Source organism: Nilaparvata lugens, chromosome 3 (assembly GCF_014356525.2).
Source record: "Nilaparvata lugens isolate BPH chromosome 3, ASM1435652v1, whole genome shotgun sequence".
NCBI classification, from domain to species: Eukaryota; Metazoa; Arthropoda; class Insecta; order Hemiptera; family Delphacidae; genus Nilaparvata; species Nilaparvata lugens.
Window position 1 is genome coordinate 75,312,995 of NC_052506.1, and position 16,551 is coordinate 75,329,545.

General features: G+C 33.3%; 1 protein-coding gene across 2 annotated transcripts; it reads right to left on the reverse strand.

Annotated features, from left to right (window-relative positions):
- Positions 1–1,418: 1,418 nt before the first annotated feature.
- LOC111047630 (transcription termination factor 3, mitochondrial) lies at positions 1,419–15,367 on the reverse strand. Of its 2 annotated transcripts, none has more exons than XM_039424588.1 (5): positions 15,310–15,367; positions 7,285–7,467; positions 6,349–6,472; positions 5,756–5,846; positions 1,419–1,880 (listed from the first exon to the last, which is right to left on the reverse strand). In XM_039424588.1, exons 2-5 carry the CDS (start codon positions 7,335–7,337, stop codon positions 1,603–1,605), a joined length of 546 nt encoding a protein of 181 aa, XP_039280522.1. In that variant the 5' UTR covers positions 7,338–7,467; positions 15,310–15,367; the 3' UTR covers positions 1,419–1,602. The 2 variants fall into 2 exon arrangements, with proteins under 2 accessions (XP_039280522.1, XP_039280521.1); XM_039424587.1 differs by having other exon boundaries at positions 14,622–15,367.
- Between the last annotated feature and the right edge of the window lie 1,184 nt (positions 15,368–16,551).

Here is a 16,551-nt window from a genome sequence, read left to right on the forward strand (position 1 = left end):
GCTGTTCTACTATCTTTCTCAACTGCCATTATAACGTGCACCTCACCATTGATCAATTTTTAACTGCTCACATTTAAATATGCCATTATGAACATTTTTACTTTCCTTGCCCTTTTACCATAGGTAAGGAAAGTACTGTATTGCTTTCCGAAAAAAATTAAGGTACCCCAATTTCTAAACGTTTCAAGGACCCCTGAGAAAAAGTGGTTTTTGCTTATTGGTCTGTCTGTATGTGTGTGTATGTCTGTGTTCACGATATCTCATCTCCCAATATTAACGGAATGACTTGAAGTTCGAAACTTAGGTCCTTCCCCTATAAGGATTCGATACGAACAATTTCAATCAAATGCAATTCAAGATGGCGGCTAAAATGAGGTAAAAAACAGGGTTTTCCGCGATTTTCTCAAAAAACGGCTCCAACGATTTTGATAAAATTTATACCTTAAGTAGTACCTTACCTTATAATACCTTACCTTATAATACCTTACCTTATAATACCTTACCTAGTAATTGATAAGCTCTATCAACTGCCACAAGTCCCATATCTGTAAAAATTTCAGGAGCTCCGCCCCATCTATGCAAAGTTTGATTTTAGATTCCCAATTGGCTTCAGATACAATTCAAACAAAAAATTTCAAGTGGAAAAGATTGAGCAAAAAATCTCTACAATTAATATTCAGTAACATTTTCACCAAAATTTGAAAATAAGCTCGAAATCCAAGAAAATGTGATTATTCAATTGCAAACTGTTGGCAATGTATTTATTACTCTAACGAAGCTGGCCCAATCATGGCATTTTGAGTAGATGTAGAGAAAAAATGTGATATATGCTGGTCCACCGACTAGATTCCGGCTAGTCTCCGTCGCAGTTTCGCTTATGCCGACGCTCCACTCTCGTCGAGTAAAATGTGATATATGCTGGTCCACCGACTAGATTCCGGCTAGCCTCCGTCGCAGTTTCGCTTATGCCGACGCTCCACTCTCGTCGAGTAAAATGTGATATATGCTGGTCCACCGACTAGATTCCGGCTAGCCTCCGTCGCAGTTTCGCTTATGCCGACGCTCCACTCTCGTCGAGTTCGTACGAATGACGACCAACGCGAGTGTGGATGTGTATGGCTTTAGGCCACCACTCGCTTTCACTCCTCTTGGTTCGCCCTTGTTGATCGGAGTCATTGGACATTTGTCGAAAGTGAAGCGCCGGCATCAAATAATAAGGACTCTAACCTTTACAAAAATTATTAATTTATCCTGTAAATACAGAAATGAAAAGAAGGTTCTGGAACCTAACAGCCTGAAGCCACTTTACACCAGCGCGGCCGTGGCCTCTGTCCATCCACCCTGACGATTTAACAAGAATATGATTACGTTTTTCATTTCTTCGTTAAGATAGGAAATATAAGTACATATTCAACATCTGTAATTGAGAAAATAGTTTATTTACACACGTTCCGACGATAAACAACAGGTGTTGTTGTTCTTACAATACAAAACAAAATGGATCAACAGTTTCTATTCAAGTTGACTTGACGAGTTATTATTAGGATACTACTATCTATAAATCAATGTTATGCCACAATTTGTGCGGTCCAAAGTACGTTACTAAAGAGTTTTTAAAAACAGATTGAATGATTCTACAGAAGCCTTAGCAACGTTTGTACAGAATTGCAGATCGTCACCGAGCAGCAGACTTGAAGGAGAGACGTACTGCGGCAGAGCTGGGTCGTACTGGGCACGCCCAAGTGACACCAGGAAGCTGTGTCTCTGCTCAGTCCGGAACTTGCGATTACCCAGCAACATTACATGCTTCAGAATCGCATCATGACTGAGCTTCATCACGTTGTGAACGTAATCGAACTGCTCGACTAACTGATTTCTGTCTGTAACAAAGTAATAATTTTTATAAACTTTCAAACTTGATAGCCTCATCATCTTTTCAAGGGGCGTTCCTTCAAGAGGAAAAGATACCTAGACCATATAAAGACCTAATTTGATCATGTTCTTAAAGATTCTTCTTTATTATTTGCAGTTCACTTCGAATTTTTAATGCCTTTTATTATTGAAATTCATAGATTTAATATATTAACTTCATTTCACGCTTATTTTTCCAAGTTGTAACCCTACAGTTGAAGTGATGCTTCTCGCCAATTATCTGTAATCACAACTTGTTTTGTGTTGTTTTTTGAGGAGTAACACCTGCATCCTGCACGTGCGAAAATACCCCTAACCCCTCCCAAACACACACTTATTGTCTTGCTCTCATCTCGTTTCATATAATATCAGTCGTATTGAGAGAACCGTTGAGTGGGTTATTGAACATATCAGAAGTAAGGGCGGCTCTAACCCCTCTGCTTAAAGTGTGGAACCGCTAAGTTAACACTTGTTGCAAAATTGAAGAATTCACCCCTGACAATAAAGCGGCTATAACAATTGAAGGGGAACATAAAATAGTGAAAGAATAAGCACTGAAAGTGCAAAAAGTTGATTGAGAACCTGTGTTTTCAAAAAAATTAGATATCGCGAAAACTATTGAAGATATCACCAAAACTCTACTGGACAAAATCTGTAGGAAAATAATCAAGCTTTATTTTTATATGGTTGGTGATATCCATGGAGAACGCATTAAGGGGCCTATAGACGTACAACTTGGTAGTCAACTTGCCATGTTGGAGATGTTGTTTGTCTGTGGGCAGGTTGGTAGTTGTAGCAACCGGTTGGTGTGAGATCAAATAGTTTTGTTTTTCTGTGGGCGGAATCTCATGTTGAAGCATCTGTGGGAAAGTTCACAACCTCAGTATTTGAATAGTGGCGTAGTACTCCGTAGTGGGCGCCGACTTATCAAAACGTTTCGTAATTGTACGGATGTTTGTGGGGTATTCAATACCACCCAGAAAAAGGAGTCCAGGGACCGATCCCCCGGAAATTTTTAAATGCTTACAAGCATTTTTGGGGATCATTTCACCATAAACGAAAACTAGGTTTGAGAGGCAGTTATCTAGTGGAATGATTCCAAGAGGTATAAGGTCAAAAAAAAAAAAAAAAAAAAAATGGAGGCAAACTTGGTTTTTTCATGTCACACTTGGATATCTAAAAAATCTAGTGTGGTACAGTCACACAACTTTCCTTGCTCATTGATCTATAAGCCTCATTCTTCACGCACGAGAAGGAGGTTACAAAGTAAATTTCTCAGGGATGGGGTGGACCCCCTGTTAGTTTCCCAGGGAGGAGACTCATGCCAGTTAATAGAGCTGATAAATAACTATACAGAGTATGAATTTGAAGAAAATCGGTCAAGTCATTTTTGAGAAAATCGTCGTGATAGAAATTTAACAAAATTCATTCTTCTCAGGAATATTACGGAGCTCCTGCAATTTTCCCAGAAATGAGACTCATGTCAGTTGATAGGGCTTATAAATAGCTATCTAGGGCATAAATTTGAAGAAAATCGTTATAGCCGTTTTCGAGAAAACCGTGAAAAATATGATTTTTTATCCATTATCCGCCATTTTGAATTGAATTTCATTGAATTTCTTATTGTCGGATCCTCATGGTATAAGGACCTTAAGTTTAACATTTCAAGTCAATCGGTTAATTAGGAATGGAGTTATCGTGTTCACACACACACACACACAACACACACACACACACACACACACACACACACACACACACACACACACACACACACACACACTCCCAAAAATCATGATTTTGGACTTAGGGGACCTTGAAACGTATAGAAAACATGAAATTAGGGTACCTTAAATTTTTTTGGAAAGCAATACTTTCCTCACCTATGGTAATAGGGCAAGGAAAGTAATGAAACGTATAGAAAACATTAAATTAGGGTACCTTAAATTTTTTTGGAAAGCAATACTTTCCTTACCTATGGTAATAGGGTAAGGAAAGTAATAGTATATTTCGCACCTAGGGCCGAAAATGAGACTTTTCCGGCTCGAAATCGGTTTTCAAAAGAAAAGATTGAGAGTCGGAAAAACATTTTTGCCCGTGGTGTGAACGCTATTTTTCGCCAAACAGAAAAATATACAATATATATGAGATCAATTGTTCATTAAGCACTTCCGAAAGCAAAAGTGGAAGGTCAATAGCTCTAGCAAATCTGAGTTAATCTGAATATCAGGAAATTGTCCAAGTATTTTTATTTTTTATTCTGATTTGTCTAAATAACCTAAAAGATTATATTCAATTATGTGGGAGGTTGAGTTTATACTTTTTTATTCTTTCATATGACAATAAGATGATAATATTCCGCCATTAGGAATTAGGAATAGCTTTCCAAAGCTATATAAATGTTTTAATTATTGAATAATAAACACAAATAATGAAAAGTTTTTTGATCAGCTGTTTTAGCACACTTGAAATTTGGCCAATCTAAATGTCAACGTCAACAATGCTTGTTGTCATCGACTTGGGAAGTTTAGGTTAGAAGTTCTATCCTACTCTGAAAATCAAATTTGGATAGTTTATAATATATATCTTATCTGTATTTCATTCATCCAAATAAAATGATAGTATATTATTGCAGAATACTTTATTCAATTCTAGAAGCATAAACTGATTCCGTTTCATAAATTATTTGTAAAAACGTTCAGCACCATGGATATTGCCCAAGTAGTTCCAAAATTATTCACCATGTTTCGTGATAAACGAAGTACCATGAGGTTTGAGGTTAGATTCTATTATACTCTAAAAATTAAATTTGAATAGTTTATAATATCTTATTTGTATTTCATTCATCCAAATAAAATGATAGTATCTTATTGCAAAATACTTTATTCAATTCTAGAAGCATAAACTGATTCCGTTTCATAAACTATTTTGTAAACACGTTCACATCAAATCAGAATCAGCTGACTTCAAGGTTATTTTACAGCCCTAGGGCCGTAAAAATTTTACCGGCCTGGTCAGAAAACAATCATTTTCGGCCTCAATATGACGCACGTAAACCAGCTCATTACATCCAAGTGGGGCGAAAAAACTATAACAGTTATGCAAAACGTTGTCAAAAGGATATTGTATGGATGTTCTATTTTGTACTGAATATGTCTGCCCGTAAGACGCACAGTTTCCGAGATATATGCGGAAAACAAAGAATAGTATCTTTGGACCACCCCCACCGCCGTAGCACAGGGGATAGGGTTGAGGACTTTTGATAAGTTCACTTCCCCAAACAGAGCTAACCAAAACAGTTTACCTGCACAGGGCCGCGGGATCAAAAATTATTGTCTATCAAACTATTCACTCTATACCCTCTTTTGAGCATTCATTGCCTGGACTGCGACCATAGGCTAGATTACAACTATGTCATTGAAACAAGGCTGGTTGACGAAAGTGTCAAAAAATAAAATTCCGAAATTCCCACATCTCGACAAAGTTCTCTTAAATTTCCCGCACAAACGAAATTCCCGTATAATTCCCAGTTTTCCTGCCCCATGGACAGGGTTTAAATTCAGGATGAGTTTAGCATATTAATTAGATGGCTTTCAGGAAAGATTTTTGCGATCCTAGGATCGTTTATCCTATTAATTTGAGGGCTTTCAGCACAACGGTCTGGTCTATTCTTCAAGAACAATGCTGTTCCCACTCCACAATACTGAATTCGCTTGAGGAATCTACAACATTACTAATGGTTTCTCTTTAAGACGGTCAATATGAGGTTGTACCACATTTTTCATTAGTCAAATAGGAGATTACGAATATATAAGAGGAAAATGGAGACAGAGATAACACTCACCCAACATAAATAATTTAGGTTTATCCAAAAGAATAGTTTTCACTTCTATGTCATTGAATCCCATCTCTTCTTTGAAAGCGAATGTTTTGATCTGAAAAACAATAACATGAGTTTGATTGAGCAAGGGATAACAGGAGATTTCAGATTTCATCTGCCATTTCCAATAGATATATTTTTTGAATTTGGTAAATTCTGCAGGATCAAATTAATTTAATCGGTAAGAGCTTCAAAATTGAAGTACAGCAAGTACAATCATAGAGAAACGATAGCATAGTTACGCTATTGTTTCTCTATGGTACAATGTAGCCATGAAAGAGCTTTTCTCAATTCAAGCACCAGAAAAACTTGGAATAGTATTCCGTAAATCCTTCAACACATTAAAAGTTTCAGAATTTATTGAGTTGTCATGAATTTTATAAATCTTGTGTGATAAGTAAAGATGAATGATGACCAATAATCTCAAATGTATGAGGCAAATAAAGCTATTGTTAAAGTATAATTTTTCTTTTTTTTTGATTGAATAATACTTATAGATTAATCTATTTTTATCTATCAAATAATACATAATATTATATACTGTAATGTAAAAATACCTTAACATCATCCAAATTTCTTAGGATCAGTTTAGGACGTCTACATGTAAGTAATCTCACTTCGTCACCATTCAAGTTGAAATATTTCTGAAAAAATCCCAGTCGTCTATCTATTTCTTGGGTACTGTGGAAAAGTCAAACAATGATTTCAAGTGAAAACTGGTTGAATGGAATAAAAATTACTCACTGTACAAGTAGTAAATTACAGATTATCCGAAAAAATCTTGAGAATCAATAACATCAAAACTATCCCAAATAAGAGATTGAATTTGCCAGAATTTTTATTTCAATTTAAATATTTAGTGATTTCTTTTTTTCGTATAAGAATTACGATTTGCCAGAATTTTTATTTCAATTTAAATATTTTGTGATTTTTTGTTCAAATGATAATTACGATTTTCCCTCATCCTAACTTATTTCTCATGCAATGTTTTCTATATACACTGTATAAATATGAATAAGAAAGAGAGTACCGTAGTTAGAGAGAGAATTTATACTCGAGAGAATTTTTTTTATTTTGTTTCAATTCTTCGTTCTAGTATTTTCTATTCTGTTTATATATTTACTTCTGTGCTAACTCAATTTAAATCCAGTTAAGTGTAAGATAATATCTCTTACTCCCACTGGCGAACAAAAGTTATCTTATGCCTATGTTTTTTCACTTACAATCTATTATTAAATCTTAATAAATTAAATTATTATTCAATTTGAATTATTTTAAGTGAATTGTTGTATTTGTCATGCTAGACTATATTTTAATTCCTGAAATATGAGTGTATGAATAATAATAATTTCAAGTCTCAATTTCAACTCTAAATTTATACGGTAAAACTTTTAATTATTCGAATTTTCACTATTCACTATTAAACAAATTGAACTATTTGCTATTCTAACTAAATTGTAACTTGAATTCGAATACAGTAATTGGATACCAACCTTTTAGAAAGCCAAAAAGGCTCTTTGGTTATTATTCTTGTAACATCCTCCATACGAAACTTCTTTGATAGCAGATAATTTATTCTCACTTGTAGGTTATCAATTGTTTCTTTGAATATGAAAGGATTTTTTGTTATAAATTTACCTAAAGAGTCTGCAGGAGCGCCGTTATCAATAAGAAACCTGCAATAGAATAAACATGATGAGTAACAATCTAAGAATGGTATCAAATCAGTTCCATGTATAAGCATAGGCTACTTCACAGTGAATTATTGTTTCACTCATAGTTAAGCCTATAATGAAACAAGCTCTAAGGATAAGAGAAAGTTTACATGCTATGTTACTATATAACAGTATATAAAACAGTGTATTCATCAGTTTAATATGGTCTTTAAAGCACCCTTGAGATGTTTAAGACAGACGCTTGCTCGCTTGTGACTCAACTCTATAGTGAGGTCCATGTTATAATGGGAGAAGAGAAAGATAGGTGCAGCGTTTCCGATTTTCTGCTTCACCACTGCCTTTTATAAAGGATATCTAAAACCGGCATATCTGTTGTAATATTAAATGTTCATTCTTATTTAAAATAATAGCTACAATTAACAATCTAAAATTGTTATAGTCAAGAAAATATTTTTTCCAAAAATTGAGTAATGAATTTTCAAAACTGAGATTAAATAGACCCAATCTGTTATTTAATTATATTAATATATTGTTTACACCTAACGTGTGTGTTAAAGACCCTCATTAAAAACTATTGTATAAAAGACTACATTTTTATTATGGGATGAATGAATTGAATTGCTTATAAAATAAGTGAGGTCCAAGTTATAATGGCAGTATTCGATTCATTGATGTTTCTATCCTTGTCTAATAATTCGACAAAGCAGATAGCACTATCTTTTCTAGCTCCGTAACGTTGCCAGATCGTTTTTTAACAATTTAGAAAAATGATTAATTAACAAAATATTTAATCTCAATTATGAAGATTTATCAATCATTGGAATATATTTTACTGGCGAATAAAATTTAAGAATTCTTAAGAATAATTAATTATCTTAAAAAAGTATAATTTGTCAAAGACCTTTGATAAATTTCCTGCATTGGTCTTGCAGATCTTCAATAAACTGTCAGATAATTTAAAGAAAGAGGTTGAACACGCCAGCATTCAACTCTAGACTCAAATGTTGGCTTAGGAGAAGCCATTTTATCCCATTCAAGAATATATCTTCTGGACTACTTGGTAGGCCTTGTTCAACCCATGCTGCTTTCTCGATAGGTAGTTGAAATGTAAAAAGTAATAAATTATAAACTCTCGACTCTTGGCGGTGTTGATGGTATTGGTGGAGAGGAAAGTAATTCAAGGATAAAGAGTAAATATCACATCAGTTATACCGGTATCAGCAACATCTACCCTCTATAAAAGGGCAGCGGTAAGACAAGGCAGAATTGGCAAAGCTGTTCTCCTATCTTTATCCAATGCAATTATAATGTGGACCTCACAAATAGGTTTGATATAGACTAAATACTATGAGAGAGACGAAGAAATGCGTGAGAATGTTGATGCAGGAGTTCACAGGAAGTTTGTTCACCCAGAAGCAATCACGGGCAGACCTGTGAACTTCTATTTCAACATTTTCATCTGCATTGAACGAGAGGAAGTTACAGAATCCACTCTACACTTTAAGGCAGAGTCCACCAATTTTCGGGGATTGCAGTGTGAAGCTGCTTGGATTTATTTATTTATTGGATTGAGCAAAGAATACAATAGTCGGAAAAGAAAAAAAAACAGGCTATTACCCAAAACTTCTTCAATTTCCTAATTTTTTCTCAAATTGTCCAAATATTATGTAGGTTATGAACATATTAATTTCTTCACCTAATCAGTCTGACACTACAAATCAGAATAAAATAAATCTGATTTACGATGGATACCACATTGACATGGGAGCAGCATGTTGACATGATCTGCAATAGACTGTCAAGTCACATATCTGATGCGCAAGCTGAGAGGTCATGTTTCTTTGGAGTATGTGGTTAGAAAACACCATGGCATCTTCTACTGCCATATCAATTATGGCATCATGCCAGACTGACTCAAAAATTAACTGTCCGTGCTCTCAAGAGAGCTCTCCGTGAGCAGGAGGAGGAGATCTTTGAAAGGGTACTTATTTGTGAAAAGCTTGTGAGTTTAGAACTCTACTCCCTGGATGAAGAGGCAATACAATGCTTTTTGAGAACTTTACCAATGTACCCAGAATAAATATATTCCTTGACTTATAACTTATACCTTCTTCTTCATCCATTTCCCACACTTGTAAGATCGATGGGGGCGTCATGACATGAATAAAATAAAATAACAAAAAATATTAATTGATCAAGATGACAGTGACCAAGTTCAAATTTATTATTGATCTTTTAATAATTATGCAGCATCCAGCATGTCAATTGAGTGCTTGTCATGGATGGAGACTACTGGATTACCGAAACCAATAAGGGGGTTTAATTGAAATTTTTTTAAAATATTCTAAAACGTGACTATTTCATTTCAGAAGTCATAAATGAATAAATCAGGAGTTGAAATTATTTTGATCCTAATTAAGTTTGAGGAGTATAATTTGGAATTAGATGAATGGAAACAATAACTTATTTAGTTTCATTTAGGGTCTTCTAAAATCTAAAAAAACCTCTGCAAGTCATTTTTTATTTAAGTTATAAACAGGTAACTTAGGGCGTAGTCATGTAGGCCTAAATACAGCATGTTGATACAGTAACAACAGAATTTTTAGATAACTGTTTCTAATCTAATATTGGTGTGAGTTCAGCAACTTATTTATATCATGCAATGAGGGGTGCCCAGCCCCCCCCAAGGGAAATGGCGCATGCCCCCCCCAATCCAAGTGTAATGCCCCCCCCCAAAGTATCCCAATTCCCAACCCTTTAGTTTTTAACATTAGTCAGTGCTCAGTGTATGACAATAAAATTCACATCTTACATTCTAATCTTCCAAAGGACATTATTCACCTTTGTTCTTGTGGGGAATTCTTTCTGTTTTCATAATATTATAAAAATATATACCATCGTTTCTTATCTCTTTTAAAATAGAAATAAAGTATCTTCTTGATATTATTTTTGAGACTAGCAGTGCACCCGTTCTTGTTCGGGAGGACTAAAAAGTACTACATTACATCAGGAAAACTACATGACAAATATTTTAATAGGATATTAAAAGATAAGTAAGGGAGGCTTTGCTTTTTAAATGTAAAGGTTACTTATAAAAAGTTGAATAATAATATCATTGATATTCTTTTATTGCAAAAGAATATTGCATAGCAATTTTGGTGAACATTCATACAAATTTGGAACGATTTTATTCATACAATATATAATGTCGGCAAGTTTAGGTATTCTAAATCCTATACTATTAAACGAGCAATTTCTGTTAAGATGTTTTGATGTTTAAATGTTTATATGTTTGTATTTCACCGGATCTCGAAAACGGCTCTAATGATTCTCACGAAATTCTGAAAATAGTAGGTTTATAATTCGATTGCACTAGTTCTCATCCCTGGGGAAACTCGCTGAAGGACATTAAAAGAATTTATTCATCCTTGGAAAAACAGCTGATAATTTCGTCATCTGTTGATGATGGAAGTGAGTGAGCGAGTGCATGTGTGTGGGACTGAGACAAAATTATGACTCAGCTGTTGAACTTTTGTACCTAATTCAATCAGGTACTTAGTGGCAGTTGTACAAAAGCCGGTTAAATTTTAATCCTGATTAATTCCAGTAGAACCAATCAGATAAGCTATCTTTTTAAGATGGTCCTCTGTGATATGGTTTACGTGAAATTAATCAGGATTAAAATTTAACATGCTTTTGTGGGACAAATTTTTGCATTCCTCTGCGAATTAATCTCAATCCACTGTGATTAGATAGAACCATTCTGTATGAACTATGAATATTTATTATAATTTCTTCTCTCATAATAATTTTTATATGCTTTTGTAGTTTTGTAGGTACTCCAGAGCGGAGCTAGGTGCCCCGATATTTATCATAAATTGGAACAGGTTGTCACTGATGTTGTGTTGTTGGTAGTATTTACTTTTAAACATTACAGGAGTAAATAACACAAGTCGAACAAAATGTATCTTTAAATGGTTTGATTTTTGGAATGAATATATCATCTGAACAAATACATTTTGTAAATTCTATCTATTAATACCAAATATCGGGGCACCGAGCTATTCATTGATAAAATGAACTCAATTCTTTGAAATTATTGGGAAAGGACTAACAGACACAGCCCAAAACTGTTTCTTCCCCGAATTTTGATTTATACACTATAAAATTTATAGTTAGAATATTTAATATTCCAAAAAGTAGGTTTTGTTTCATACACTTGAATTCAAGTGAAATTTTCAGTCCAAATATTCGAAAACATAAAAGTTCTAATTTTGATTGTTTACATACCAAATTGAATAGCAAAATAACACACACTAATCACTTAGAACTGTAAAATAATGATTAACTTTGAATATTATTATATATACCATCTCATGTCAACAAATCAGATTACTGTATTTTGATCGAGTCAATTAAAATTTCTAGATTTCTCGCGAGATACGATAAGCTAATTGATTACACAGCTGATCTCCCACACAGGCACACGCATCTTCTGTTATCGACAGACGACGAAATCATCATCTGTTTTTCCAAGGATGAATAATTATCCTTTTCATGTCCTTCAGGGAGTTTTCTCAGGGATGAGACCTAGTGCAATTGAATTTTGATATCATAAACCTACCATATTCCGAATTTCGTGAAAATCGTTAGAGCCGTTTTCGAGATCCGTTGAACATAAATAACCATATAACGAGATAGCCAGATAAAAAATAGAAAAATATAAACAGATATACAAAAATTGCTCGCTTAATATAATAGGATAACAACTTATTGTCCAGTCAAATGATCGTTTTTCAGGAAACAGCCCCGAAAGAATTTTTTAATTTGAAATTTGCTGATAAGCCAGAGGGCGACTTCACCCCCAAAATTTTGGATTTTTTTTAAGTTTTCCATTTTATCTCGAGAACCTTGAATTCATCGAGAAAAAACATTCTCTTATAATACTTAAGATGATAAAATTTCCAATGAATTGACTGGTCGCGCAGGACTACTCTTTGGATTTTTTATCTGAAGTGTTCCACAAGATACACAACTTTGAATGTGCGAGAAATTTGTGATACTTCCCCAATTTTCACAGTCTCGCATATGCAACGTTGCGTATCTTGTGGAACACTTCAGATAAAAAATCCAAAAAGTAGTCGAGGTTGTGATGAATTTTCTCCTCTTTTCACTTCCATGAATTATACTTCTGTTTTCAATACCGTTAAAAAGTTACAGCCAATTGAATGATGATCTTTATTTTCTCATTTTTCTTGCGATTTTACTGTTATTAAAGAGTCTCTAAAATGAGTACAATACATGATAGAAACTTGCGATTGGTCTTAAATGAGAGAAAATTTCATGTTTTATAAGCTGAGTTGTCTTATATCGAAAAACTGTCGAGACTGTGAAAATGAGAAAAATATCGAAAATTTCTTGATTTTTTTAATCAAACGTATATCTTACTTCACGATTATATTTTTACAAAAATCATTCACCTCACATAAAAGAGGGGATTCTTTTCTTCAAATCAAGACCAAGTATCATTTTGAGTTACCAAGACACACAGTTTTGAATATACAAATCGGTCATTTTTCTATGCATTGAAATATGGGCTAAAATACACTAAAGGAGGAATTTCCTATTTTTTTAAACAAATTTTAGTGAGATGATACATGATTTTCAACCGCCTTGACGAGCTGATATGAACGAGCTGTAGTACGAGGAGATGTGATCATTCAGTCAAAAGTTATAAGTGCTTAAAGTTTTGATTCTGGACGTATCCTTATGTGTGTCCCCCACTAGGAATTACTGAAATCTAACGAGTGATTCTCATAGAACATAACCCTCGTAAGGTGATTTCAGCCGAAATATGTTTCTTTTTTGTTAGGAAGGCCATGAAAAGGTATTATAATGAAAATTTGAATTTTGGCTGGAGGACATGATTTTATATTTTCGGGTGTATTCCCCCTCCCACCACTACTAAATTCAAAAATAGGTACCTCAGGAATTCTGTTCAGAATTAATATTGCTAATTCACGTGATGTGTGGCTTTCTATCATTACTAGAAAAAATCCTAGTTGTATAGGGTAGAAGTGGTAAGTTTGCATAATTTTGAAAACTCCTTGAAAATACCCCTTTTTTGAAAACTTTCAGCTCCAGAACCAAAAATCGTAGTCCTGCACGACCACTCAATTTATTGGAAATTCTATTATCTTTAATATTTTAGAGAATGCTTTTTCTCGAAAAGTTAAAGGTTCTCAAGATTAAATGAAAAACTTGGAAAAAGTCCGAAATTTTGGGGTTTTTTGGGAGTTTTGGGGGTGAAGCCGCCCTCTGGCGTGTCAGAAAATTTCAGATTAGAATTCAGCGCCCCGAAATACATATAGAAACGTCGAAAAAAATTCTTTCGGGCTGTTTCCTGAAAAACGATCATTTGACTGGACTATTATACAAAACAGAAGAAAGTAATGAAGTATTACAATAATTACTTGATTACTGTGTGGTAAATAGGGTGTAAATTTGAAAGATTAAAATTGGCTTCATTTGATATTTTTCACAAATTTTTGACAAAAGAAGTTTTTTCTTCTGTCAAATTCACTACGGTAGAGTTTGCGATGTTGTTTATAATTGCATTTTCATTTCAGAGACATTAATATCATCATGAAACGCCTTCGAAATTAAAATAATTATTAGATTAAAATGTACATTTTAATTCAACTTATCATTGTGCTTTTGAGAAAATTAGGTTGCAACAGCAAGGAAACTCAAACAAAGGACCATTAAAAATTAAAATTAAGCACAGGGAATTAGAATGATAGTGGATGATGAAGTTATAATTTATTTTTGTCAAAGATTTACATTCAAACTCATAGGCTTAAAATTACTAAAGTTCCTGCATACAACATATTATCAATTGTATTTCTCATGCTTTATATTGAGTTACACTTTGCAAAATATAACATTGCAAAGGTGGGAAAAAGTATTAAAATTAACTACATTAGGACATCTCTATTTAATACCTTGATTTTTTAGCCATGATTCAAAATGTTTTCATAAAATGTAAAAAAAATCGTGCCCCCCCCCCCAAAAATGTTGATGGCGCAAATTGCGCCATGCCCCCCCCCTTGTGGGCACCCCTGCATGCACTAATGTCAAAGTATGATACTTACACTAAATGATTTTTTATGTCTCGTTCAAAATCCAAAGTAAGAATATACTCTACAACGTTCATTTTTGCATCAAACTTGTAAAGATTGACACCCAGTTTTACGAGTTCTTGAAGACTAGATGATTTGTCTACATAGGCAGCTAAATTGAAAGAAGGCAATAAAACTGGTGCATAGTCGGATACATCAATAAGTTTTCTTGATGTCACGACGTCTTTTGAATCTTCAATAGTTTTTTCAAAAACATCGTCTTTACTATAATCAATACTACTTGGCAAATGGTTATTGGAACTCGATACAGCCGAAGATTGAAATCTCTGAGGTAACAAACTGGTAGAACATAACAAATTTTGATATAAACCAATCGGAGTTTTGACTGGACATGATAACGATAATTGACTGCCCAATCGAAAAATCAAATTCATGCGTTTCATAATCAAATAAGATTTAAAACAAAAAATTAATAAACGCTATGGTATTTGTTAATTTTTTAAAGCAATGTTTCCGTTGTATAATGGATCACGGCTTCACTTCCTATAAAGTTAGGTACATTCATGAATCACAAGAACAATTTCCACGAATATTACATTAACAAAAAAATAGTTTCATGTTTTCAATCATAAAAAACTCTTAAGATTAAACAAATAACAATATGAATGGCTTGGGATTAGAATATTAAGAAAAACATAACCTTTAAAATTTAAAAAAAAACACGATGGACGATGAATCAAGCCACGACCTTTTGAATCAGGGTTTAAAGTTGGATGCTTGCATGATCTTTGATAACATGAGTGGCGGGAGATTTAAATGAATTGAATTCTTCTCTGTAAATGCCATTTTTCTTTTAAGTAAGCTCGTCAAAATTAGTTATTTGTATATCTAGAGTGAAAAGTACTGTTTTTTCTCCCTGATGGAAAAGTTTGAAGCCCAAGGAGAAGCCAAGGGCCTCAATTTTCCTGAGGGAGAAAAAACATTTTTCACTCGTGATATACACAACATATTTTCTCCAAGCACCTATACATTTTTATAAAAAAATAAATATATTTTTTTAACTCAATTAATAGAATTGAATATGTGAATATAGACTATTTAGTTCTAAATGTCATTCATCTATGTTACAGAATAAGACTTCATAAAAAGATAGCATAAAAAAAGCATAGCCTACCTTGTTGCTATATTTTCTCTATGCTACTATATTTATTAGTGGCCTGCCTATTACACATATTAATAAAAAATCGACTGTTCTCATTTTTAAATCTGGCATTATCTCAGATACAAATATATTTATGACTATTCTCAATGTTATGATTGATACGATACTTTATCAGGAAACAATAATTGAAAAAGGTATACGGTAGTAGCCTAGGCCAGACTACCTATGATAGCAGTTTTTTGTTTTCTTTTAAACATCATTTTCAGCTAATCTATATATATATATATATATAATATATATATATATATATATATATATATATATTATATATATATATATATATATATATATAATAAAAGTATTTTTGATATTTGATAAGCCTAATAGCGTGGTTGGCTGAAACTATTCGTGTCTGAAAGAAAACAAAAAAGGGTACAAGTAATAATTAAATCTATTTAATTAATATGGTATTTAGAGTATCCTTATCAAAATAGATTTACCAGCCAATTGGAGTCAGGGTGATACATAAAACATAAATTAACATTTATAGTTTTGAATTTAAGCAAGAAACGCAAAATACAGTTTCTTTTCCCTTTTTCATTCAACTAAATATAAAGAGCAAATAGGCTATATAGTAGGCCTACCTGCAAGTGTTCAGTATTGTCAAACTTTTTTCAATGACCTTGTTCTTCACGCCAATATCCAATAATATTGTAATGTAACACTGTCGGCTTTCATTCATTTTGCAAAATATTTCAATAAAATAGATACTGTATTAAA